Source organism: Zootoca vivipara, chromosome 12, assembly GCF_963506605.1.
Source record: "Zootoca vivipara chromosome 12, rZooViv1.1, whole genome shotgun sequence".
Classification (NCBI taxonomy): domain Eukaryota; kingdom Metazoa; phylum Chordata; class Lepidosauria; order Squamata; family Lacertidae; genus Zootoca; species Zootoca vivipara.
The window spans coordinates 39,539,352-39,564,331 of record NC_083287.1 but is presented as its reverse complement, the minus strand read 5'-3'; the positions used below and the strand labels follow the sequence as shown (position 1 = coordinate 39,564,331).

At 39.3% G+C, this 24,980-nt stretch overlaps 1 protein-coding gene across 1 annotated transcript in view; it reads right to left on the bottom strand.

The window, feature by feature from the left end:
* Positions 1-327: 327 nt before the first annotated feature.
* WAC (WW domain containing adaptor with coiled-coil) overlaps positions 328-24,980 on the bottom strand; it is a 52,053-nt gene continuing 27,400 nt past the window's right edge. Inside the window, exons 4-14 of the mRNA XM_035128897.2 lie at positions 24,105-24,211; positions 23,338-23,453; positions 23,149-23,261; positions 20,448-20,765; positions 19,238-19,483; positions 17,879-18,001; positions 15,874-16,022; positions 13,948-14,066; positions 11,256-11,439; positions 7,667-7,794; positions 328-7,176 (exon numbers count right to left, since the gene is read on the bottom strand). Coding sequence (XP_034984788.1) covers positions 7,107-7,176; positions 7,667-7,794; positions 11,256-11,439; positions 13,948-14,066; positions 15,874-16,022; positions 17,879-18,001; positions 19,238-19,483; positions 20,448-20,765; positions 23,149-23,261; positions 23,338-23,453; positions 24,105-24,211 — 1,673 coding nt within the window. The 3' untranslated portion in view covers positions 328-7,106. The remainder of the gene's footprint in view (positions 7,177-7,666; positions 7,795-11,255; positions 11,440-13,947; positions 14,067-15,873; positions 16,023-17,878; positions 18,002-19,237; positions 19,484-20,447; positions 20,766-23,148; positions 23,262-23,337; positions 23,454-24,104; positions 24,212-24,980) is intronic.

Here is a 24,980-nt window from a genome sequence, read left to right as displayed (position 1 = left end):
CTGGGTATAGGGTGGTATATAAATTTAATTTAATAATAATAATAATAAACATCTGGAAGGCACCAGATTGGTTATGGCTGGCTTAGAGCAGGGGTAGGCAACCTAAGGCCCGGGGGCCTTCTCAATCCGGCCCGTGTGTTTTTACATGAGTAAGAATGTGTCCTTTTATTTAAAATGCATCTCTGGGTTATTTGTGGGGCCTGCCTGGTGTTTTTACATGAACAGAATGTATGCTTTTATTGAAAATGCATCTCTGGATTATTTGTGGGGCATAGGAATTTGTTCATTCCCCCCCGCCCCCCCCAAAATAGTCTGGCCCACCACATGGTCTGAGGGACAGTGGACCAGCCCACGGCTGAAAAAGGTTGCTGACCCCTGGCTTAGAGGAATGCTAAAACCTGAGTAATTACTGTACTGCTCACAATTGTTGAAACAAATGCCTTCTTGTGTTTCATTTCTCTTGGCCTTCCTGTATTAATTAATATGCCACTGCAAATTATACTGGTTTACCAAAATTGTAATGCTGCTCTGATATAGTGCCTCAAACTTGTGTGGGCTCTCCTCTCCCACCCTCACTATGAGAGGGGCAGGGGGTCCTTCTGTAGAGTGAGGCATTCTGGGAAAGATGGCCAGCAGCTTGAAGTTCTGTTTAAAGTAACTTCCCAGTTTTCAACAGAACTTCCAGCCATTGTAGCAAATCTGCTGTGCCCAGAATGCTTCACTCTGAGGAAGAGATCCTCTCCCTTGACACTTTCTCAAAGTAAATCAGGGGGAAACTGTGGGGCAATGATGATGAGAGCTGCCATCACCTGACTGAGGCAGTGTATTTTCTTCCTCCATTTGGGTATCAGGAGATAAATTATTGCAGAGCGCAGACTGGACGGGATAATGTCTTATCCAGGAATCACACCTTACTTATCAAACTAACCTCCAGTGCAGGAACATAAGTGGGAACAGGTAAACCCGTTTGAATACATAGGAAGCAAGCATCCACTCTGACTGGCTAAGAGTCTCCACCAGCGGCAGCCAATGTTCAGCATTCCAGCTGTTCTGCACTACAACTCACACCAGCCCCATGCATAGCGTATAGCCAGTGGTCAAGGATGATGGGATTTTGTAGTCACCAACCTCTGGAGAGAACCACATTGTGCAGACCAGGGAAGCCAGTCATCTCATTTCTGCTACACAGATGGCTGGAAAGGTAGTTAAACGAATGTCCATCTTTCTATTTGGAATCTCAATTCATTGACAATTGAATCCTTATGGGATATCTTGCTGTGGCGGCCAGTAGATGGCGCAACCACTAACACAATCTGCTGTTGTTTAGACAGAGACCTCATTAATAAATATGCAACTGAATCATCTCCAAAAGGCTTCTGATAAGACTTGCTCTTGCAGAAGATATGCCAACTCTGCTTCAGCACGGTTTGTTTTTCAATATGCTTGGTTAGTTTATCTTTTAACAACTTTCCACTAGTCTTTCTGTGACAGACATTAAGATAACTGGCCTGTAATTTCCAGGATCCCCCTGATTGGAGTTACATTGTCTGCTTTCCAGTCCCCAGGTATGGAGGCAGAACTGAGGGACAAGTTACGTATTTTAGATAAGCAATTTCACATTTGAGTCCAACAACGTTTGGATGGATGCCAGCCAGACCTGGTGTTTGTTAGCTTTTATTTTGTCTATCAGGCTTAGAATGTCATCTCTTGTCAGAAGCGGGTGGCGCTGTGATCTAAACCACTGAACTTGGGGGACTGCGGTCGGCCGCACGACGGAGTGAGCTGCCGTTGCTCTGTCCCAGCTTCTGCAAACCTAGCAGTTTGAAAGCATGCCAGTGCAATTAAATAGGAACAGAGGCAGTGGGAAGGCAAACTGCGTTTCCGTGCACTCTGGCACTCATCACGGTCCTCCTCTGCTGGCCACATGACCCAGAAAGCTGGGTCTGAAAAAAGCGATATTATTGCCAAACCCCAGTCGCCTTTGACTGGACATAACTGTCCAGGACTTATCTTTTGCTTTTACTATCTGCTTCTGTTCCGCAGACCATCCTTCCTGCAATAGTTCCAGCACAAAGACTTGCCCTGTATCTGCCACTCTGAAGCTGGGGCAAATAATTCATTCACCTTCTCTGCAATCCCTTATTCTCCTTTAGCACACATCCACATTCAAGGTCTTACCATCCATTTGCTCTTTCCCTGCCCAGGACAGGCGGCTGTCTGCCACTCTGAACTCTCAAGCCTCGCACCTTGTAGCCAAGGGTTGCGGGGCGGGGGAGCTATTCTGGCACATGCACCATAGATGTACCTGAAACAGCAACTCTGGGAGAAGGGCAGGTACTGTGCAGGACATTCAGCTTCTTTTACCTGTATGAAAATTTTTCTTCTTTGGAACAAAGGGAAGGGGAAGAGAATAAAAATAATTGGAGATTCTGTTTTCATGAGCTGAACAAAAAACCCTTTACTGGGCAGCAGGGCACTTGGTATCCTAGCAACATGACCCTGGATACAACTAAGAGGAGATGCTCATCTTTTGGCACCCTCCTCTCCTTGCTCTTTCATGTCTCAGGGCATCCTTCATGTTTCTTGCTGAACTTTGTACTTCACTGGCCTAAGCGGCCTGCATGCTTTTTGAATGAGGAAGATCACCCAAAAGGAGCATTCTAGTGTGTGGAGTGCTGACTGCTTCATATAGGCCAGTTGATTACTCAGCAACCTTTGAATGCACAGCACCAAACTGCCAGTTAAATTCATGTGTTTTTAAATCTATGCTACCAAGCAAAGGCTACAAGTCTACTGCAGGGGTGGGGAGCCTTTTTCCATTGAGGACCAGATTCTCTTGGGAGTAATATTTTGGGAGGCACTTGCTGGCAGCAGACAGGGCACCCCTTCTCTTTTTGCCACTTTTCTCTTCCCCCCCCTTCAACAACATGAAATTAAGTTGGAAGACCTCAGTTCCCTACTCCTACAGTCCACTACCATTTACCAAACTTCCATCTGTAGCCAGCTAAGTAGTTTCCACGATTGAAATGTCTCCCAGGTCAAAAGGTCCTAAAAATAATTGACTTTGCCTCTCAATGACCAGGGCGCGCTAACAAAAAAAAGAAGCGGCCCATTCATTTGTAGGATGAAAAGGCGAAATAAAATGCAATACTTCATTTATTTGATTTGCTTTCCATTAATTTCTATTGGAATGAGAAACTGAAACTGAAATTGCATGAATAGGTTCTGGAGTTGGAAGTCGGGGACAGGCTGGAAAGCTCAGCTGAGTAGTAGCTATCAATTTGCTTTTTTCCCATTGCCTCTAGAAGGGGGGAATCCCTCCCCATAAGTCTGTCTGAAATTTGGCAAGTATGGTTTATTGAAGGACTAGTTTAATACCTGAATTTCTCATGCCCATAGGATAAACACAAAGGATTTAAGCAGGAAAAACAAAGCCATGTATCCCAATGAAGTCAACAGGAAGCTTATAGGATGTGCACCTTTTTAAATTGATAAGATAAGGTATCTTTATTGTCATTGTCCCCTTGCGGGAACAACGAAATTACTTGGTTGCTACATCCACTCAGATAAAGCATTCCGCATAATCCAAAATTACAAAACCTAATTAAAAACAGTAATATAATACAAATAACAAAATAAGATGACTTCAAAGTCCAGGCTTTCCATTTAAGGCCAAAATCGCTCTAGAGAAGAAACTGTTCCTGAGACAGGAACAGTTGCCTATAAAATGGAGATGGGTTTAATCTGTGTGAGATATGGAAAGTCTTATGTCTTGTGGGAGTAAGATTCCTGAAAAGGACATTCTATTTGGATGGAACCCCACCCACCTCAGTGTCAGGTAGTAATATATTGAACAAAACTTGAAACAAATGCAATTCAAACTCATGAAAAACCAAACACCTATAATTTCAGTTTGGTTCAACTTGGCTAATGCAACCATTATTATGGAACACCTGGTAAGCTTATTATAATTGTTGCCTGGCCAAGTAGTGAGCGTTCTGAACCTAGGAAAAAGAGCAATTGGAACTTTCTCTAAAAAAAACAACCACCAATGTGCTGATTAGACTTTAAATCAACTCCCTTTCCTACCCTCATAGCCCTCATGCTCTAGGAACAGCAGCTGAGAGAGAATGCTACATTAGACTCTCCTCCCCTCCATCTAAGAGAAAGACAGGGAGATATTTCCAATGTTTTCTACACAAACATCTAGAATGCTTGCTTTCCCTGCAAAACACACACACACATATTCAAAACAGGTTATCTGGACAATGTTACTGTCAGTGATGATTCAGTGCTTGCACAGCAAATGTGTGTTTACACAGAATCAGCAAGCGTGCATACACAGACTTAGCTCAGCTGACTACTTTGACATGCATATAACTCCTCTCACATACAGCTTTTTTTTGGTTAAATTTCCTCCCAACTATATAAAAAGCTCCAGCGAACTTTTAACCTGATTTGACAAAGCTAATTTCTTCAAGAAACTCATTCAGTGCATCAAAATTAGTATTGAGTGGTTTATAAGCAGCTCGGAAGCTTTTTAGTACAAGAATAGTATTCATGGGTCATGCCAAAGATTCATATAGTCCATGAACGCCTGGTACAGTGGTACCTCTATCGAAACCGCATCCAAGATGGCGGACGGAGCTCTGTTCGTAAGTAGAAACATTCGTAAGTAGAGGTACCACTGTATCGGATATTATACAAAGATAGCAGGGAACACAAAGTTAGACCAGCAATGAGCGAGCAATGAGAAAAGCACTGTTAGGTGTGGTACTGTGATAAATTTATAGCATATCTTGGGGGTGGGTACTGCGTATTTTAAATGTCAATTGCTTTTTAAAATAATGTTTCACCTACAAAATAGTTAGTTTAGAGAAAGTGGACAGGTTAGTGAAATTAGTAACAGAAAGCAAGAGTCATCAATCCCTGTGGATGTGTAGCCAGCTGCTACTGAAACCAGTGGAAGGAAGTTCAACTGCATTTCCTTTGAAACACATGGAGGTTGAGTAGATGCAAAGTGAGGTCTTACACAGATTAAAAAATTCCTCACCAATTTCTCAATACAAAACTCTTTTATTATAGGCAGATAAAGGCAAGTTAGCAGCATTTAGACAAGTCACTTACCTGGTTGCCAATGGACAAGTAGTCAGATAGCCAGACAAAATAATTTGGCAGAGTTCTTTTTTTCCAGGCTCTCAATGTGTCACAAATGATTCAACGTAATGAATTTCCACAATACTAGGCTTATGCTGTAATCTTACTATGTAATGCTAGTATACCACCTTTACCATACAATGCTAAAACTTAGGAGGTGGAAATGATTCCTGCATATGGCAGACGACACTAACAAGAATGGGCAGTCCCTAGTTTATCCAGAGGCCTCAAAAGAGAAAACAGCAATGGAAATTTCTTATAAAATGACAAAAGCAAATATGTAAGCAGAGATTACTGAAGATAAAAGGCAACAGCATCACAAATCAGGAGGCAAACATATGTATCAAAACCAGGATTCTAACAAACCTATTGATGAGTTTTCAGCACCTTTGAAGGAGTTTAAAGCAACACATGAACATTAGCAAAGTTTGCAATTCCTTCATCTTTCAGCATTAACAGGAATTCTAAATGGGCAAGTTTGGGAATGTACAAAGATCTGTGGCAGTATATTATGACTAACAGTGTTTTGCAAAGAAAACCCAAGTTTATTTTGTAGTAGCAATAGTTTCTTTTTTATTTTTAATATACTTTAGGAAACAATATACAAAGCTGAGCCTTCCCACCATTTTCAAATAGTGAGAAACTCCAATTACACAAAGTCAGCGTTTTGTGATGGCTAAGAACAGCAGTCAGCACCAGACTTGAACAGTTAGCTACAACACAAACATCCTTCGAAATGAAATGTCATAATAGCAAGACAGGTAAAACCAGGAGTTAACATATGACAACTGTTGGGGAGGTGTCAATGATCCTTGTTGAATGTCATTAAATATTTTATACACAATTTTCTGTTTACAATTTTTAAAATAAAGCCTCCCTTGAGGACTTATTTTCAGATAAGTAAAAAAGTATTCAACAAGAATAGCTTCGGTAAACAAATCCCCAAAGAGGCCAAATTCGAATGTTTCGACCCAAGGAAATGAAAACCAGTGTTTCTTTGTTTTAAACATGTTTATTACAACAGATACAATTCACATCTGACTAGTTTTTTTTCCTTCTTTCCCTCCCACAACCATGTTGACATGTTCATTGGGCTGTTTCCTTATAATTTGAAAAAGGGATGTACTTTCAGCACACATGCCCAGCAGTACTACCAGTCCATTCTTACAGGGTGCAAATGGAAATACATTTCAATAATTTATACAAACAAGTGGGTTATGCTCAATCACTGCAATTTTAAGCTACTGTACACAGGAATGAAAAGATTATAGAAAAGTGCCATAGCAACAGTGCTTTAGGAAAGGAGGAAATTAGAATTTTTTTAAAAAACTGATAAAATCAGACCTAGGATTTTAAGGGGAAAATGAACACAGAAAATGAAAAACACTGCTCTGTAAAACAGAAATGGAGAAGCACTGCTCTTGATTCGGTGCAAGTGTGGAAACAGTTGTTTCATGATATTTTGTACATTACCCAAACTGTTTCATACTGTTGCAGCCTTGAGACACAGATCGCCTGGCGCTTGCATTGAATTTTAAGAAATGCAAGATTTCTGAATGATAAATTAACTAAAAAAGAGAGAGAGAGCTAATTTTGCAGACAGGTTTACATGTAAAGGCTAGGTATTTAGCCACCTCAGCATTGATTAGTTTTGGATGTCTAAGCTCTGATACACATGGCTTCCCATGGCTTCACTCTACAAAACATATTTACAACGTGAAGAATACATCTACAAGAAATCTACATTTCAAGGGTTTTACAAATCATCCTCGTTTCCTTCCCCTGAATGACACCCCTCCTGACCCCTTTCCCATGTTATCTTTTATTTTTATTTTTGCCCAACTCAACGGTCCAAAGTCTACTCAAATGCAGCTCAAAAATGTTAAGACTGGGCAATCAGTTTTACAGTTCCTGTACTCAAAACCCATGTGCAATTATTCACAACTTTTTCACACCATGAAGGAATTCTGATTCTTTAGTTTTTCAAGTTCTTTAATTTGTTGTCTCAAAAATAGTATCCTACAAAGGGAAAAGAAAGCAATTAGTACTGGCATGTCAAATCCATTCTTAGATGAGTAATTTACTCCATGAATTAGTACTTTAATAATGACATGCACATTCTTAAAGTTAGTTATTCAATCTACAATAGGTTGAAGGGATAATACTGTGATAAACACAGTTTTGTATGCATTTTTTATTTTTTAAAAAGGACAAAATTGCTGGGCCTAGAAATAGTTGACCTACCTTAATGGTACACATAATGGACTAAATAATTGTTCAAGATCCAGGAACACACAAGGGCACCTTCAGTAGTTCAATGGCTGTGGAGGGAGGTATTATTCCTGTTTAAGTCAATGTCATCCTATATGTTAAGCTATAACAGTTTTTAGCCCCTGACTGTATGCTAGGGAAAGTTGCTCAGTAGCTCTAAAGTTTATAAAACATTATAAAACAAAAACAATGATGAAAAGGATTTGGGAAATCAAGATGAGAAACCCAGAATTCTTACCTTTGCTCGCGCAAAGTTGCTTGAATTTCACATACTCGGACTAAAGATCTTAAGTTTTTTAATTCAGTACAAATTTCTGACATGTGGACACTTCCCATGTTATGAGCTTCTTCACGTAATCTTGATGCCTAAAACAGTTAAGAGGAGGAGTTGGAAAGTGTGTTGCAGCTTTTGGAGTAACTTCTGGACATAAACACAAAGTATGGTATTGGTATCAAAATAATCTCAGAACCCTCAATTTCTTGCCATTCAATCAAAATGATAAAATCCCAGTCCTGTTATATGCCAGCAACATGGTGCTTCTCCTACTTAATTCAAATGGGCATCTAAAACCTAAAGTAAACCTAAAGTGTGGTGCTTTCTGTCAGCAAAAACTCAGAACTGTCCATTACAGCAAGTAGTCTGAATCTAAGAAGAGCCTGACAGATTAGGCCAAACAGTATGTTTGTCCAACACTGTTCTCACAGTGGCCAAGCAGATACACATGGGAAGCCCATGGCAGAACCCAAGTTCAACAGCATGTTCCCCACCTCCACTTAAGACATTTAAGACATCTTCTTTAAATAACTAGGTATTTAATGAATTTGTCTGTCTAGGCAGAGTAGAGATACGAAATGTTGTGCCTAAAACTGACTTCTCACAGGGAATGGGTAAAAATTTACTGGCCTCAACCATTATAATTTTTATTTGTCAGCTCTTTGCCCAAATACAGTGTGAGGTAGAAATTTGGAGTTAAAATGCCTTGGAGGTAATCCAAAACCAATTCTTAAAAGTCATCTGTGCCTACCAAATGGTACACTGGCTGCAATGCTGCATGTGGAAGTTGGGCTTCCTTCCATCAGAGTGCATAAAGCACTTCTCCTGCACTGGCTACAACTGCAAAAGATGGATGAGAATCGGTACCCTAAAAGTAGAGCCATCAAATGTGGATTAGGCAACATGAAGAACTGCTATCCTACTAAGATTTAACTGAGTACACTGACTGTAGTTGATTCTGGGATTGGAAAGAGATTGACTGAAAAGTCAAGGATCTGGGCAAGCATTTTCCCGAATTTGGAAACAAGAAGAATGAAGTGGGAGCTGCCCCAAAACACTACAGCATGGAGTACTCCTGTGGATCAAGATCCCAGCCAGTGATGGTCTCTTCTAAACCTCTGCTACCTTGTGGCTATACTCATCAGTGAGAAAGGCTTCGGCAGTAAACCTGAGGAAAAACCCATACCCAGTGCCTTGTGGAACATCTTCAGGAGAAGAAAAGGCTAAGGATCAAATCCTACACAAATTTGGAGTGCAGTCCCTAAGATGGTTGTATGGTGTATTGGATGCCTCCTTCTGTCAACTCCTGCAGCCAAGCTGGAGGCAAATGTATCGCTCTGCTTTCCTTTGGACCACATCAGAGAGGCTGAGAATGGAGTGGGTGTTGTTGTCTGGGCAGCCCAGGACATACATACTGCCCAGGCTTGGGAGGCAGCAGTTATGAGTTACCAGTCTTTGCAGCCACAGCAGGCACTGTGATTCTCCAATGGTTTGACTTCACTACTAGAGGCGCATTCCATTGTCTCTCAAGACAGACTGATACCAACAATGCTCTCTTTCAGCATACACCATTCCATATTCCACCACACCGACAAAATATGGTGTTTTCATTCTAACTTTTGCGCAAAGCATCTAGATCAGAGGTGTCAAACCTGTGACCCTTCCAGTTGTTGCTGATGGGAGTTGGAGTGCAAACAGCATCTGGGGTTCCCTATCCCTTATCTAGATAAGAGATTCATGTTGTATGGCTCTTTGTGAAGTTCATGGGCTCTGGTAAAATTTGTTTTCTGACCAGAACAAATTATAAACGAACAGTACTACATTATATATACTGTAATGAAGTTTCAGTCCTTCTCTCTGCTACAGGATGTTTCTGTTACAGACTGGAATTCATGTTAAAACTAATATTTAAAATGCTGCATCTGTGCTGCAATGCCTTATCTTACAACATTATCAAGAATTACTATGAAGTCTAAAAGGTCAAAACAGAAAGGCCCAGTTAGCTAAAATTTAAAAACCACAACTAAAAAGAAATTTTATTCTTTTATACTTTACAGTTAACTGGTTATTTTTTTCATTCAACTTTATAAAACTGACATAGAGAAAAAGGTTATTGGTTTTGAGAATTACAGAAAACAACCTTTAACTTTTAATTTGTACAGCATTGGATTGAAAAGTAAACATTTTTCTGTAAGCCTTTCTAAACTTCAACAATGATTTCTAACACCAGTGTAATCTTCTCAGCTTCTTTTCTGTTTCAATAGGCATGCAAGTTTGCCTGAAAACAAATGACTGAATCAGAATAGCTAAGGCAGCCTCAAATCTTATTAAGCCATGAAACAAAGGGGGCCATGTCTATATAACACTCAACTTAAACTTCCTTCACAAGGTTGCTGGGTGAATAATAGAGGAATATATTTTAAACCTGCAAATACCCTCACTCATCCTCTGTTCTACTTGCTGTGAATAGGAAGGCCCCTTGCTTCTTGCTTCAAACGACAGAAACAGTGACTAGTCCTATTCTCTGCTCTCCATCTACCCTCCCAAAAAGGGAGAATAGAATCATAAACCTGGAAATAACAGTGCAGTGCTATGTAGCCTGGTACATAGAACTCTCCCCTCCCACATTTTTGCCTTAAAGGGCAAGTAATCTTTTAAAGCAGGAATACAAGTGCCAGTGTGGTGTGGTGGTTAAGATCGGTAGACTCATAATCTGGGGAACTGGGTTCGTGTCTCCGCTCCTCCACATGCAGCTGCTGGGTGACCTTGGGCTAGTCACACTTCTCTGACGTCTCTCAGCCCCACTCACTTCACAGAGTGTTTGTTGTGGGGGAGGAAGAGAAAGGAGGTTGTTAGCCGCTTTGAGACTCCTTAGGGTAGTGATAAAGCGGGATATCAATTCCAAACTCTTCTTCTTCTACTACTGAATTTCCAGGTCAGACAGTCCCTGATCACCAAGGTCAATTGTTGCAGACAACCATGAACCAGGTAACTGACAAATTATAAAAGCTTATGTAACACTGCCCTAAATCACTGGATTAAAATGAGGAAAATCTAAATAAAACAACGTTTCTTGGCTAACAGTTTTAAGGTACTTCAATCTTCCAGTATATAAAAAAATCACTATACCTATTCTACAACCTGTTTTCCCTACCAAACTACCTACAACAGTATTACACCCATGCATAAGAACAATTCCAGTGCTTCCAACCTCCATGGAAATGGAAATGCAAGCTGTGAAATATTCACTAGCATTAAATTATTTGCTGTAAAGGTCTTTGGTGTTCACAAGAATTTGAACAGAGGAAATTTAAAACACATTCAAAAGGAAGCTAAAGTGTTGTAATCCAAAGGGTTGCAAGCAAAAAAGTATTTAATCTCCACCTCCTCCTCACTGCAGCCCCCTTATGTACTGTCAAAATCTGCTTCCGAAGTCTAGGGCAGATTTTGGAGGTGTGCAGGGGATAGGAGAGGAAAGTGAAATCCTATTGTGCAAGCAAAGTCTATTCAAACAACACTGGATTCTGCCCAACACTGCAAAATGTACACTCACCTGCTTTTCTGCATGATCTGCAGGCCACCCTTGGACATGCTTTATAAGGTTTTCATTGAAATGTGCCGCTAACGTGGGTGTTAATGAACACGTAGGTCGTGCGGATGCATTCTGTGGTGCTGTCGTATTAGAAGCACTTGTATTGGAGGTATGATTTGGACCAGGAGATGGACTTCTCTGACTACTACAAGAAAAAGAATGAACAGTGCTGTTTGTTGAGTTAGCTTGTAAGGGATGCTTAATCTGCACCCCACACAGTAGATTCAGCATAGATTGGACTGTTATGTCCAAGTTCCCTTCCAACTCTACGAAGACCATATAGAATAATTCCAATCTCTTCCATGGGAAAATGTCCACCTGAAAGTTGCATAACCAGTAATCGTGAGATTATCATTTTGCAAATTGTCTGCGACAAGACAATAACTAAGTCATTAGGGAGAAGTGTTTTCTTCAATTGATTTCAAACTAATTCTGTCTCAATTGACATGGGTATGGGGGGGGGTGAGAAACCAAATTCTCTTGAAGTTTATTTAATAAGGAAGGTTATTTAATGTCTTCTGTGTGCCTCCCTGATGTCATTAGTCCCAACAGCAGGTAACCCCATTCTTTTCCAAGAATACACCAGTAACTTTCTTCCTACGAAAAGCAAATGCCACAGGTTTTATAAATCACAGGCCCACATATTAAGTGTATGTGCCTAGCGCCTTTTGTCTTTTACAACCAGTTTCACTTTAAAAGAACCAAATGCTTGCTAATTCAGGAAAAAACACAATCCCACATAACACCAACTGTCAATTCCACAAAAGGCATCCTAACAGTTCTGTAAACCAGGATATTACACTAGTATACTGATAGTGGCACCACCTGCATTAGTTCTGATTGACCATCATAAACACAGGAATTTTCTTCATATTGGCTAGAGTGCAAATAAGAACAGCAAACATTGAAAGTTATATTAAGCAAAAACTCTTTTAATAGAATTGGTCTCTTCCACTAGTCTACCAGACTCTTGTTTCAGGGATTTGCCCAAATTCCCACTTGCCCCAAATTGGGAAATGCCTGAAGTGAAATGAAAGGACACTATGCCTAGTATCTATGCTTCTCCAGTCCTCAATGGTTGAACATTTTTGTACTGAAGACACTTGACTAGTCACCTCTGCAAGTAATAATTTACTCCAGGCAAGTAATAATTACTCCAGGGTTATGCTCTGATTCAGAACAGAGATGTACATGTAGCCTGGGGATCACATGTCACACTAAGTCAATTATGGCTTAGCACCCACATGTATTCTACACCAACCAGAAGCCAATCCAACACAGTAGGCGCAGAGCAGAAAATAATCCAGAGAAGCCACTTGCATAAGATTAGGAGTTGATGTTATGCATCAATAGGGAGCCTTAATTCAGACCAAAGCACAGTATTGGGTATACTAGGACAATTTAATGAATAGCATATTCATCATATATACATACAGTAATTACTTCTGTCAGTTGCAGTCAGTGTATTTGTGCACGAGTGTACTTTTGTTTGCATTAAGCACTTCCTGGCCCTATGATGGCTGTTGAAACATTGCTCTGCACACATAAAAACTGTTTTGCTCCTAGTATTTCTTTGGCAACCCTATCCCATGGGGTGGGAAATAACACCACCCAGAAACCAAACAACTTTGAAGAAAAGCACTTCCAGAATTTGACTGCCTTAATCTTAACCAACAAAGCCAATAATAATTTTACCCCTATATTTTTTATTTTTTAGACATGATATTTATGTCATGTAAACATTTACTTTTAGTGTCAAAGCACTAATTTTTTTAGTGTCAAAGCTCTAAGTTTTTTTTAAGCATCTTTTTTCAATATTCTCCTGGACAAAATGTAGCTCAAACCTGAAGATCAAAGCTACGTAAAGAACAATTCAGAACTACCATTATTAAAAATCTGAGCTGATCCATGTCAATGAAATTTTACACTTAAAAAGGAGGGATTAACAACAGATTTCCTTTAATTCAAAAATTTAGTGTGCCTTCATAAGCTTATCTGCTACTATCACACAACCAAGAGAGCCACAACTGTTTAAACAGCACCAGGCAAATTTCTGAAATGCAACTGTATTCAATTTGTTAGTTAAAAATGGTAACATACAGGTTTTAAAACAATACTAGGAATTTAATATGGAAATTCTGTCCCCGTACCACCTTCTAATAATGGGACTAAGACTTCATCTTTACATTCACCAACACCAGTTGTGTTGAAGCACTGCCACATTTCTATCTGTTAACATGAACAGCTTATGCTGTCTTCAAAGACAATACACAAAAAGGCCCCAATATTTCCATTCGTGTTTCAAAACTGAATGCACACACTTGTGGTGAAGAAGTAGCTTGTGAAGTCCTTCTTGTTCTTCCTGCATAACTTAAGGCAACAGAATTTCAGGGTGTACAGGTATTAGCTCACTAAAAACAAACATAAAACTGAAATCGAGACACTACAGTTAACAGCCCACTAACTCCAATAACTGGCGATGTGTAAATAATCTATCCTGCAATTGCACAGAGACTGTAATGTTCTCCCCAACTTTGAATGCAAGAATACTGTACAGGCAGTATTTGCAGATGAGAGCATGCAGCTCCAAAAAGCAACACTTGGTAGAATAGGATATGGTGAAGTCAAAAGCCAACACCACTGTAACATATACCTTGAACGCTGAAGACTTCGAGGAGAAGCAGGTTCATGACCTTGTTGTTTGTCAGCAATCACTTGCTGCTGAGATGCTGACTGTGAAACTGGTCCTTGCTTAACACCTGAAGTAGTAACCTGAAAGTTAAAAATTTGACCACATTTCAGTATTACTTTAGATAAGCTTAAACTGAAGAGCTATCAATCAGGATCAGAACTGGGATACTTCCTGCAACTTATTTCAGGCATAGTACATAGAAATGGAAGGAAGGATGTCTTCTAATCTAACTCAAGTTGCATGACCAAAGATACTCAAAACTGTACACACACAACTCCCACACAAAAAAGGTATCAGAAGACTGAGGATAATCCTAAGGTTTGCAGAAGTACCCCCACAAAAATAAAACTTTATTCAAATATATAAGCAAAGGACCAAGAGACAGTTCAGTACAGACTAAGCAAGTTCAGTGTTGACGGAATGCTGACCAACTGTTGGGGAGAGAAATCTGAAAACTGGAATGGAATAGAGCTACTTTAAAAGGACAGAGGAAGAGCCAGATATATAAAAAGGACAGTGAGTACTTTGCTATTGTTGCTGGTAACTTCCTGGTTGAATTACAGCAGGGACCGCCAATAGGCACATTTGCAAACCCCAGAGCAGGGGTCCCCAAACTAAGGCCCACAGACCATCCGGGAATCAGCATGTTTTTACATGAGTAGAATGTGTCCTTTTATTTAAAATGCATCTCTGGGTTATTTGTGGGGCATAGGAATTCGTTCATTTTTTTTTCAAAATATAGTCGTCGTCCCCCCAAGGTCTGAGGGACAGTGGACCGGGCCCCTGCTGAAAAAGTTTGCCGACTCCTGCCCCAGAGACTGTTGTGGGCACCAAACACACCACAACTGAGCACACACTTCAACCTAGTCCATTGGCTACAGCAGAATGCTTCTTTTAAGTCTAATTTCAGCAGGAGGGAGCCTTATAGGCACCACGTTAGTGCATTATACAACTTTCAAAACAGTCCATGATCTTCAATTATACTGCGAACGAGGCTGGCAACATCAATCCTGCCATGTGGGAATCCCTTGCAGACTAATTCAATGCCTGGAGACAGTCAGACCATGGTGCATCTGAAGCACCACAACCACACATCTGCCCTAGCTGCAACAAAACATCTCTCTCCTTTATTGGCCTCTACAGTCACAGCAGATGCTGTAACTCTCCAAAATTTGACTTTACCGTCAAAGGTACACTCCTCCATTGTTTCCCAAGATAGAGGGATGCCAACAAGGACAGCTAGATTAACTGGGTCTGGCTGATAACGATAAAATTTATGCTAGTACTTTGTCAAACTGCTCAGAGAACTGTGGGTAGTATGGAAAGGACAGAAGTGAAAGCTGTCTATTAAAACTATTGCAGAGAACTAATAATTTAATAGATGGACACCAGTGTGTCTAAACCTCCTCCCACAAAGCCCGACAAGGACTGTGCTCAGTAAGCACAGAATAGTGACTAATATTAATTTTTTTGGAATAGAAATCCTGCTAATAACATTTAAAGTAGGCCACTATTATCATGCCCATGCTGAAGGTAGAAGGAGATGCGAGTGGTTTGCTTGAGGCTGCCTACCAATATAACAAAGGCAAGATCTGTACTGGGAATTCCTGGCTCACTCTTAGCCACTTTGTTACAAAGTCCAAACAGTGACAGTTGTAGACTAAAATAATAATAATTAAAGCAACTGGTTTATTCCACCAGAAATAAAGGTCATCTAATGAAAACTGTTGAAGTACTAAATCTTATCATTTGGGTTTCTTGTTTAATACAAGAAACAGCCAAAAATATTTTTAAAAAATATTTAAAGCCTTACAATATTGGAGTCTTGCGGATGCTTTAACAACAGAAGCAGGGTTTTACTCCTACTGTAACTCATTAAAATCTTACCTTTGGCTGTGAGGATACAGGGGGTGTATTTATCAAAGGTTTCAGAGGAACTGTGTTAGTCTGAGGCGTGCTTATCCTTGGAGATACGTATGACCTTGGTGATGAGGCATCCGATGTTAAAGACATTGGGGACTGATTAGATGGCTGAGCTGTAAATAAGACCATGACAATTTTATAAAATCTTACTCAATATGTTTTTTTAAACAAGTATTCTTAGGAAATAAAGCTTGGAAGACTTAAGCAATGGAAGGGAGAAAAGGAGCTGTGACCAAATGAGAAAAGCCAAGAGACATAAAACAGTTGCTCCATGAAGGACTGAAAATTACAACTGAAGACTGAAAATTACAAACTCAGCAACTTTTTATGCTGTAACAGGAGTCATATCCAGATGATGCCATTACATTGTTTGCAGAAACTAGGTGCTGAAGGGTTTAAAAGCTTTGGACTATCTTTTGCTACTTCAGCACCAAGATCTGTATGGAATTTTCACTGCTGAAATGGTTTTACTTAAAAGTTAACTATTTAAAGCCTCACACACCAATTTATATAATCAAGTGTAAATCCTGTACAGTACTTACATACACAGATGCTTCAGCCTCAGACTGACCAAACTATCAAACATACAATTTAAGTACATACTGTCCTTGTTCTTTTTCACTCCTGTGCCACACTAAGCTAAGTCATGGAACAAACCTTAGCTATCGTTTGTGGTTAGCAAGGAGAGCACTTGACCAGAAGCCCTGGTTTGGATGTCACGCTAAGCTAGATCTTGACTTAGCTTAGCATGGGAATAAAAAGGGTTGGGGAGGAGCAAAACAATTGTGAACTCCTCTTTAGGAGCCCACATATTCATGTGGTCCCAGCGAGCCATAGTCTGGCTTATCACATGGCATGCAGACCATAGCATAGTCAAATATATTTGTCCATGAAGAGTCTGAAAATATACTGTATATCATGTGGAAGCATACAAAAAAGCTTACTTTAAAGTAGCAGGCAGTCAAGTTGCATATGAATAATAATTGATGTGTATGAGAATTCCCACTTCACACATTGAGCCAGTTTTAGACAGGGGGGCTAAGGGGTCTTTTAAATGGCAAACAAAATATTTCTATGCCTGCAAATGTAAAGTGTATTTTCCAATATATATTATTATTATTTAATTTGTTAGCTGCAGCCTTTCTAGGCCATGCACTACTTAATTTTTGACATCTACCACTGACCACAGACCTCTCTTTAAGAAGTTCTAATTTCAGCTCACAATTTTTTTTCAATGAAGGCATTTTGTCCCTACATAGACCCAGAAGACCAAACAACAAAAACTAAAGGAAGTTAATTTTGGTCAGAATCATTTCCTGCTTATTATTATTAGCTTGTAACAGAACCAATTCCCAATGCTTCCACTAAGTTCAAAGTAATATAGCACATAGCAGGAGTTTTCTAGATAACCTATTTTAGGTATTCATAGTAAGTACCGCATAGTAAGAACTTGAACTAGATCACTATTAGCTTTTTTATATTTGGAATAGATTTGGTCTCCCATTCGAGAACCTTGAGTAATAAAACACATTAAGAGAAATAACAACATCTTCACATATGCAGCTCAGTCCAACAGAATATATGCAGTGTCAATTTTGTTGGCTTTAGTAAATGCTGATTATTTATAAGGTTATTATGCTTGACTGGTCCAGAAACATTTGGACTGAATTCACCAAACAACTGAATCCCACCCTTCTCCAACTCAGCTTCATAAATATGTTCAGAATAACAGAACAACAAATTGTTGCTGCAGTGGAAGCTACCAACTTTTCTGAACACCCTCTAGGAATCTGACTTTAAAGGTTATATCTATATGTTAGTTATGTCCATTATTTTAATGGGTCTACTCTGACTAGGACTAACACTTCATATATTTTTCTTAACTGAATCCCTCTACAGTAAAATGAACTGAAGTCTCATAGCGTACAAGGCAATTTTACATGGAGACAAAAAGAAGCTTCCAAAATACCTTGTGTGGAAAGCTGTGCTGCTTGAGAAATCAGGGAAGTTATATTAAAAGCAGATGGTCCAGCGGTGAGAATTTTATGAAGTATAGATTGTAGAGAAGCTTGTGTCACAGCAGCTGTAAGAACTAACACACAAATTAAGATTATCAGTTTCATTCCCTGAAAAGAAGCAACAGTGTATCTACAATAGCTATAAGAAAAAACTAAGCTTCTGATCCAGTTTCTCATAAGAACCTAAGAACACCCCTACTGCAGCAGACCAAAGGTCCCTCTAGTAAGAATCCTGTTCTCTCTGTGGCCAACAATACGTTTAAGGAAAGCCTGAGAGCAGCAGTACTCTCCCAATTTCTGTTCTCTATCAACTGGTATTCAGATGTATACCACCACAAACAGTAGAGGTAAAACATAGACATCGTGACTAATAACCACTGATAGTTATATGACAAAGTAGTGGAGGATAAGACTATGTATTATGCGAAGTGGCACTGTTGTTTTTTTGGTCCTGAATCTTCCAACATTCCGTTTCATTGAATATTAAGGGAGAAAAACTTCTATCAACTTTCTCCATTCTACACATTTTTATTCTCCTCTATCATGACTTCCTCTACTTTCCATTTCCCCAAAACTAAAAAGTCCTGAATATCCCCTATTTCCCAGGTCTATATTTTGAGTTGCAGTGACCAGAATTGTACTCATTATTCCTGTAAGTGCAGCAGCAATTGTAGGAATCTGCAGGGATCTGTAGTGCAATCCTGTGTGTGTTCTACTAAGATGTATGCCACACTGGGTTCAATGGTTAAGTACATCACTGCAGTTTAAAATGCACTGTACCAAAATCAAATTTAAGAGGTTAATCAACTTTCACTGGCTGAAATGCAAGTAGTTCCATTTGTTGCCCCCACTTTCCCCTAAGCAAAATGCAAATAGCACATGGTAAATAATTTCCAATTCATTAATACAGCCAGTCTTGGCTTCATGAAAGATAAAAGGCAGAAAAACATGGAGGTTCCCAACCCCATTTGTCATGTTACACGAATACAGTGGCAGGCATTTGTAGGGGGGAATCACCAGCTGGAGTCTCCCTTACAAATGCCACTCCCTCAGGCTGTTTTCAAGTCATATTTTTATGTCTCTAATTCATCCCCGTAAATCTTTCCTTCCTGCCCATCACCTTAGTAAATGTTGGCTTGGACACATATTTGCAAAGGTAATATTCGTTCTGAAAGTAAGTGCACAATACAGTCATTACATTAAACTAACACTTGAAATCTATCTTATGTAGAAGTGTAACTTCCAGATACGTGGTCACTTTGTTAAATACATTATTAGGACAACCTACCAGTATTAAAAATCTGTCTTACCTTCATTTATTTTGGATATATCTACACTTGAATTGTTAAGCTGCAATGTGGCTTGAAGAGCAGGTAGTAACTGTCGAAGGAGATTTGGGTCCTGAAGTAATGGAGGAATTGGGGATTGTGAGACAGGTGAAACAGGAACTGTTGAAGCCGATGAAGTTGGTGCAGAAGCTGGATTCAGCCCAGAAGCAGATGATGTGGAAGGAGTTGTGCACGAGTGGGATAGAGATTTGTCCATTGACATAGATTCTGAAGAAACAGAGATATTTATGTTTCTTCCCATCATAACCCACTTACATTCTTTCACACACCCTAAATCCAGTAATATATCAGAAACTTGCAAAAATAATACAAAATTTTGTGGCTGGTTTTAAATTTCTCCCACTATAAAGGTGTTTTTTTTAATTGTATTATAGAATACTCAAATTCCCAAAGTGGTTAATGAGATAAAAACAATGCTACAATTTGTGACAGCCCACTCATGCAACAGCCATTTTACTAGAAGCAGTTCCCTTCTCAGCACATCATAGTAAATTCAATGGGTATGTTGTGCTTGTGAAAGATGTCGTGCACCCCCTAGAACATCTGCTAAACTTTATGCAGTCAGAAAAAATATCTATCAAATATCCTGTGCTAATGTTAGATCTCACTGATTTTGGAGAATATCAGAATACACAAATGAAATTATGTTCATACAGGTGGGGGGGGAAGGGACTGGACAAAAATCTCTCTTTCTCCCCCATTATTGGACACCTACTGCTGGATCAGACTTTGTGCTTAAACAAGAGCACCAATCATATACACCCCACAGTATTCTAAAGTTTCAATACCAGGTGTCAAGATCTCTTAACACAGTGGCTTCAGAGAGGCTGTGTATGAATACTAATCACACAAATATGTCAAACAAGCCAGTTATACCACTTATGCTTTCCTGAAAAGGCTTGAAGCAATTCGATGTTTAAGCAGACTTTTTAGATTAAGAAAATGAGTAAATCACTGAAAATGTAATGTCAAAGAAAATAAAAATAGCAACACATGTCATTAGGTGACAAGCAAATATATGAGCTGTAGCTCTAGGTTTTGTACAAGAGTTAAAATTCATGGTTAATGTAAACCTCAACTCCTCTGCATAGGGCAAGCAGGCTAAAGTTCTAAAGGTTGGGTATTCTAGTTATCTGACCGAACAACATGGAGAAGCCAAAAACGTTTTTACCTGACAAACTTTTTCTCTCAGTTTTCTGTGAAGGGATGGAAGAGGTGGGTGTAGGCAGTTTCGATAAGGAAGATGCTCCATTTGCATCAAACGATTTCTTTGGCTGGTGGTCAGACTGTAGAGAAAATGGACTAGGTGGAACAGAACTTGGGGTAGTAGATGGATGAACCACTGTTTTGATGGGATGTTGTACTGGGGTAGAACTACTGTGAGTCTCTGTTCTTGGCAGTCTGTAGTCTCTGTCATTGTGTCTGCTTGTCTGAGACAAAATATTCTGTGGGAGCATATTAGCGGCATCACTGGAATGCTTCTCTTCCACTTTTGTTTATCATTCACAATGTTGCAATGAGAAACGGAAAAGACCAAATTAGAGCTCCAATACTGACCAAGTAAATATATCTGCATTTGCTGAACTTTAATCCTATTCTAGCTCCAATTGTGAAGAATGAACATTATTTCATAAAATACTAATGTATTTATCAAATTTAACTTTTCTAATATTCATATCTACAAATGCCATACTACAAAGGTTTGAGTGTTTCAGTATCAAATTCCATTTACTGTTGTTGCTGTTGTTAAATTTATTACCAGTACGTCCCAGGGAGGGTTACAACAATATAAAATTTAAAACAGTTAAAACAGATTCCAATCACGGGAATAGAGTGGGCCCCCAAAACACACATCTCAGGTGTCAAAGGCACCACCGAAACGGCAACGGCCAGCAACAAGAAATAAAGACCAGAAGTAAGGAATTAATTGCAAAATAGAAGTAAAACACAGAGCATAGAATAGCAAAAGACATTTAGCAAGGAGACAAGGGTTGTTGTTTTTACCTCAGTGGAGGACAAATAAAAGGAGACACCAAACAGTAAAAAAGGACATACACCAAACAGTAACAAAGACAGGAAAAAGTATGTGACAAACAATTAAAGAAGAGTAAGATTACTAAGTAACTAAGAATAACAATGAAAGGAGTTAAAGAGGACTCAGCTGACTAACAGCCAACAAAATAGTGAGAGCTCTGTCTTAGGCAGGAGGAAAAAACTGAGGAGAAGCAGTCTACCTAACACAATTATTTGCTCCTGCCTGAGTCTTTTGCTAGAGGAACAGCCCAATCCGAACACTTCATAATAAATTTAAAAAGTTAAAACAGATTCCAATTACAGGAATAGGGTGGGCCCTGAAAACCCACATCTCAGGTGTCAAAAGGCTAGGGTAATGAGGTGTATCTTCAACATTTGCAAAATGCTACATAGTGAAGAAAGCAAACAACTCTGTGGGGAGAAAAGAGGGGCTGCCACAAAGATTGCCCTCTCCCAGGCCTCCCTCATCTTCTGATTGAGGTGGAACTACCATTTCTGGGGACAAGCTGCTAAAATATTCTTGAGAAGCAATGACATTACTGCCTTCAAGGGTTATAGGGAGCTAAACACACTTGCATCTAGTATTCCAGCATGAAATAATAAAAACCAATGACACATCCCTAAATTGATTACTCCAAGTTTGAAAACTCAGAAGCATTTGTAATCAAACCTACAGTACACAACACTGAAGTTGTAAAGGGACATAGGAGTATATCTATATATATATAAATGTAGGCATTGCGCGCAGAGGTCACAGCCTTTCTCCATAACTGCTGAACCGTAATGTTAACAAATCTGGCCACAATGTTCCATGCCCATCAGGGAGGGATCTGGCATAATTCCCCCCCCCCAAAAAAAACCTAAAATAATGATTAAACACAAAAAGTGGCGCCCAAATTAGATGTTACCACTAGAAGCTCTGAAGACTCCAGCAGCATCCAATAGAAAGGCAGATTGCATGCTGCCGCCTCCAAAGCTGCGCTGCCAGATGACATCACAAAATTCCACAGCAACCAACTGAAAGCAGTCCTTTTGCAGCAACAAGGCCCAGCTTTTTCAATAGGCTGCAGCATTGCCAAGTAGGGAAAAACAAACAGAATAGGGCCTTTCACAACGGGGGGGGGGGGGCCACAGGGATGAGGCACAACCAAGGGAGGTGGGAAACACATAGCCATGGGGGGGGGAGGTAGGACCCTGAATCAGCCAAAGCAGTGGGGGTGGGGACATTTTCAGGAACACGCGTGGGTGGGGGAGTCTTGTTTTTGAAACTTACAGTAGGGGACTCAGGGTTGGGACAGGGCAGGTGAGGGGAGACTCTGAAGGTCCATTTAACAGAAAAGGGTCCATTTAACACAAAAACCCACAGCAACGCGTGGCCGGGCCAGCTAGTTTTTAATATAAAAACGAAAGGTTTCATCTTCAGTATGCTTTAATACTGACATTACAATTGTGCTTGAAATTCATGAGAAAGGTGGAATAGGCAATATTTATAACAATTCCTAAACTGATCAATTTTTGAAATTAATAAATACACAAAGCAACCTTGATTCTCAACCCAAACAGAGAACTTTAGACATGCTGGTGAGCTTGTCATTGAAGGGGATTGGAGGGAGAAAGCACCAGTTTATGGTACTTTGTGCAAGGGCTGTGAGTACAATTCATGCTCATAAGATAGATCACAGGAACCATTTCAGTGTCTATGCAAGAATCAGGTACAAGTACATCAAGAAAACACATATAAAGTCTAGCATATCTGTAAAATTTATTTTGATGTAAAATTACTGAGAAAGCATAGAAAATGGATAGGCAGTTTTTTTATTGTATTAAAACATACATACTTCCACTAGCAAACCCACTAGCAGCAGCTGCCTGCATCACCTCTCTCCTGTAATCTCTGTCTTTTGGGAAACTGTTGACAGATATTTTGCTTGCTTCTTTTTGTCTCTGCTCTCTGGAGAGGAAAAAGCAAACAGTTAAATCATATCAAGTGTACAACACTGCATTTCACCTATTATATTAGTAATTACCTTTCAAGCCATTCTTTTGGTTTTTCCCACTGGGAAACTTCTGTTCGGCAGTTATAGTAGTACTTTTTGCCAGAAGAACTAATGTGCTCAGACCAGTCATCTGCAGAATCATAGGACTTGGGGGAGGGAGGGCAAAAGTGATGGAATCAGCTTAATATATTATACAAACAACAACAACAACCCCTCTTTCCAGTTTGTCCTTTAACATATACTTTCATTTAGCAAGAGGAACCCTTGTGTCCATAGAGATTTAGGTCAGTGCAGACAATGCCAACTAGGCTTCCAGCACGGGATCAAGTTTTTGTGCATGCCTTCCCACCTACCTTGGTTTAAGTCTGATCATAATTACTTCTAGCTCAATCTGAGGACAATCCAAATTCTGTTTCCAAACTGGGATGAATCAATGTTGTGAAAAGGAATCTGGGACTGTCCAAATTTCTTTAAATTGGAATTGAACATTCAATCAGACAAACCAAGGGACAGAATGCACAATCTTGTAGTCTACTCCCTAAACATACACCAATGTTACATCTGCAATGGGTAAAAATATTTCCAACAGCACACCTACATCTTCCTTCATGGCTCTTAGAAATGTTCTATTTGCCAGAGTTTTTAAACCTACTGCCATACCAGACTTGAAGAAACAATGGGTTCACAACAATATGCAAGAGAATAGCTTTCTGAAATGTGTCTGTATCACTCAAATTATGTGCTATGAACTCAAATACTAAATGTGAAAAAGTTGCATAATCACCATAGATACTTACTGCATCTGATGTTTTACTTGGATTATTGCTAGGATTAGAAGAGTGTGAATTTGAGCTATGAAGAGCACTATGGTTATGAGAATTTTCTTGTGGAGAATAACTGGTCCCTAAAAAATAAAATTAAAGTTTATATTAATTTTCAGGTACAAGTAAAATGCTTACTATATCATGTAGCAGATGACAGACCAATATAAAATTATAATCCTGATATGTATTGATTTGTACAAGTGCTTCCTGTTCCCTTAAAAATTACCCATTGCTGTTAGCTCAGCTAAATAGGATTAGCCTGTAAAGTTGCTATATAACCAATGAAAAGAAAGGATTTTACCTAAATATGACTCAAACTTCTACAAGACACAAACAGGAACTTATTGCTCAACCTATATCTATATTAAGGCATTTAAAATCCATTTAAGTCTGTTTTTCATACATAATAATATCTGAGACTACCTATTTACAGAAATGTCAAAGTAGGGCATTTTCACATGATCCATAATGCTGAGGTATACATCATTATCCAAAAAACGCAATTACTATAAAAGTAGGAAATGTGCATTTTCCTCACTCAAAATGGGAGCACCTAATTCAAAAGTAATCCTAATACCACATTGACAGCTAAATTACAACAATCCATGAAATAGTACTAGGCAACTTATTTGTACAAAAATCCCTCCAAATGGGAAAATACTATGTGTGCTTCAAAATGGCCAGGCCATTTCTATTCTGAAAGCTAAAAGTTAGCATAAATGTAGGTCAACACATTCACCGCTAGAGCAATCTAAAATCAGAGCATTATAAAATCTGGGAGTCAAATGTAGAGTATTAAGTATGCCTTAAAGACCACCACTGCAATATAAGTTCAAAGACACACACACA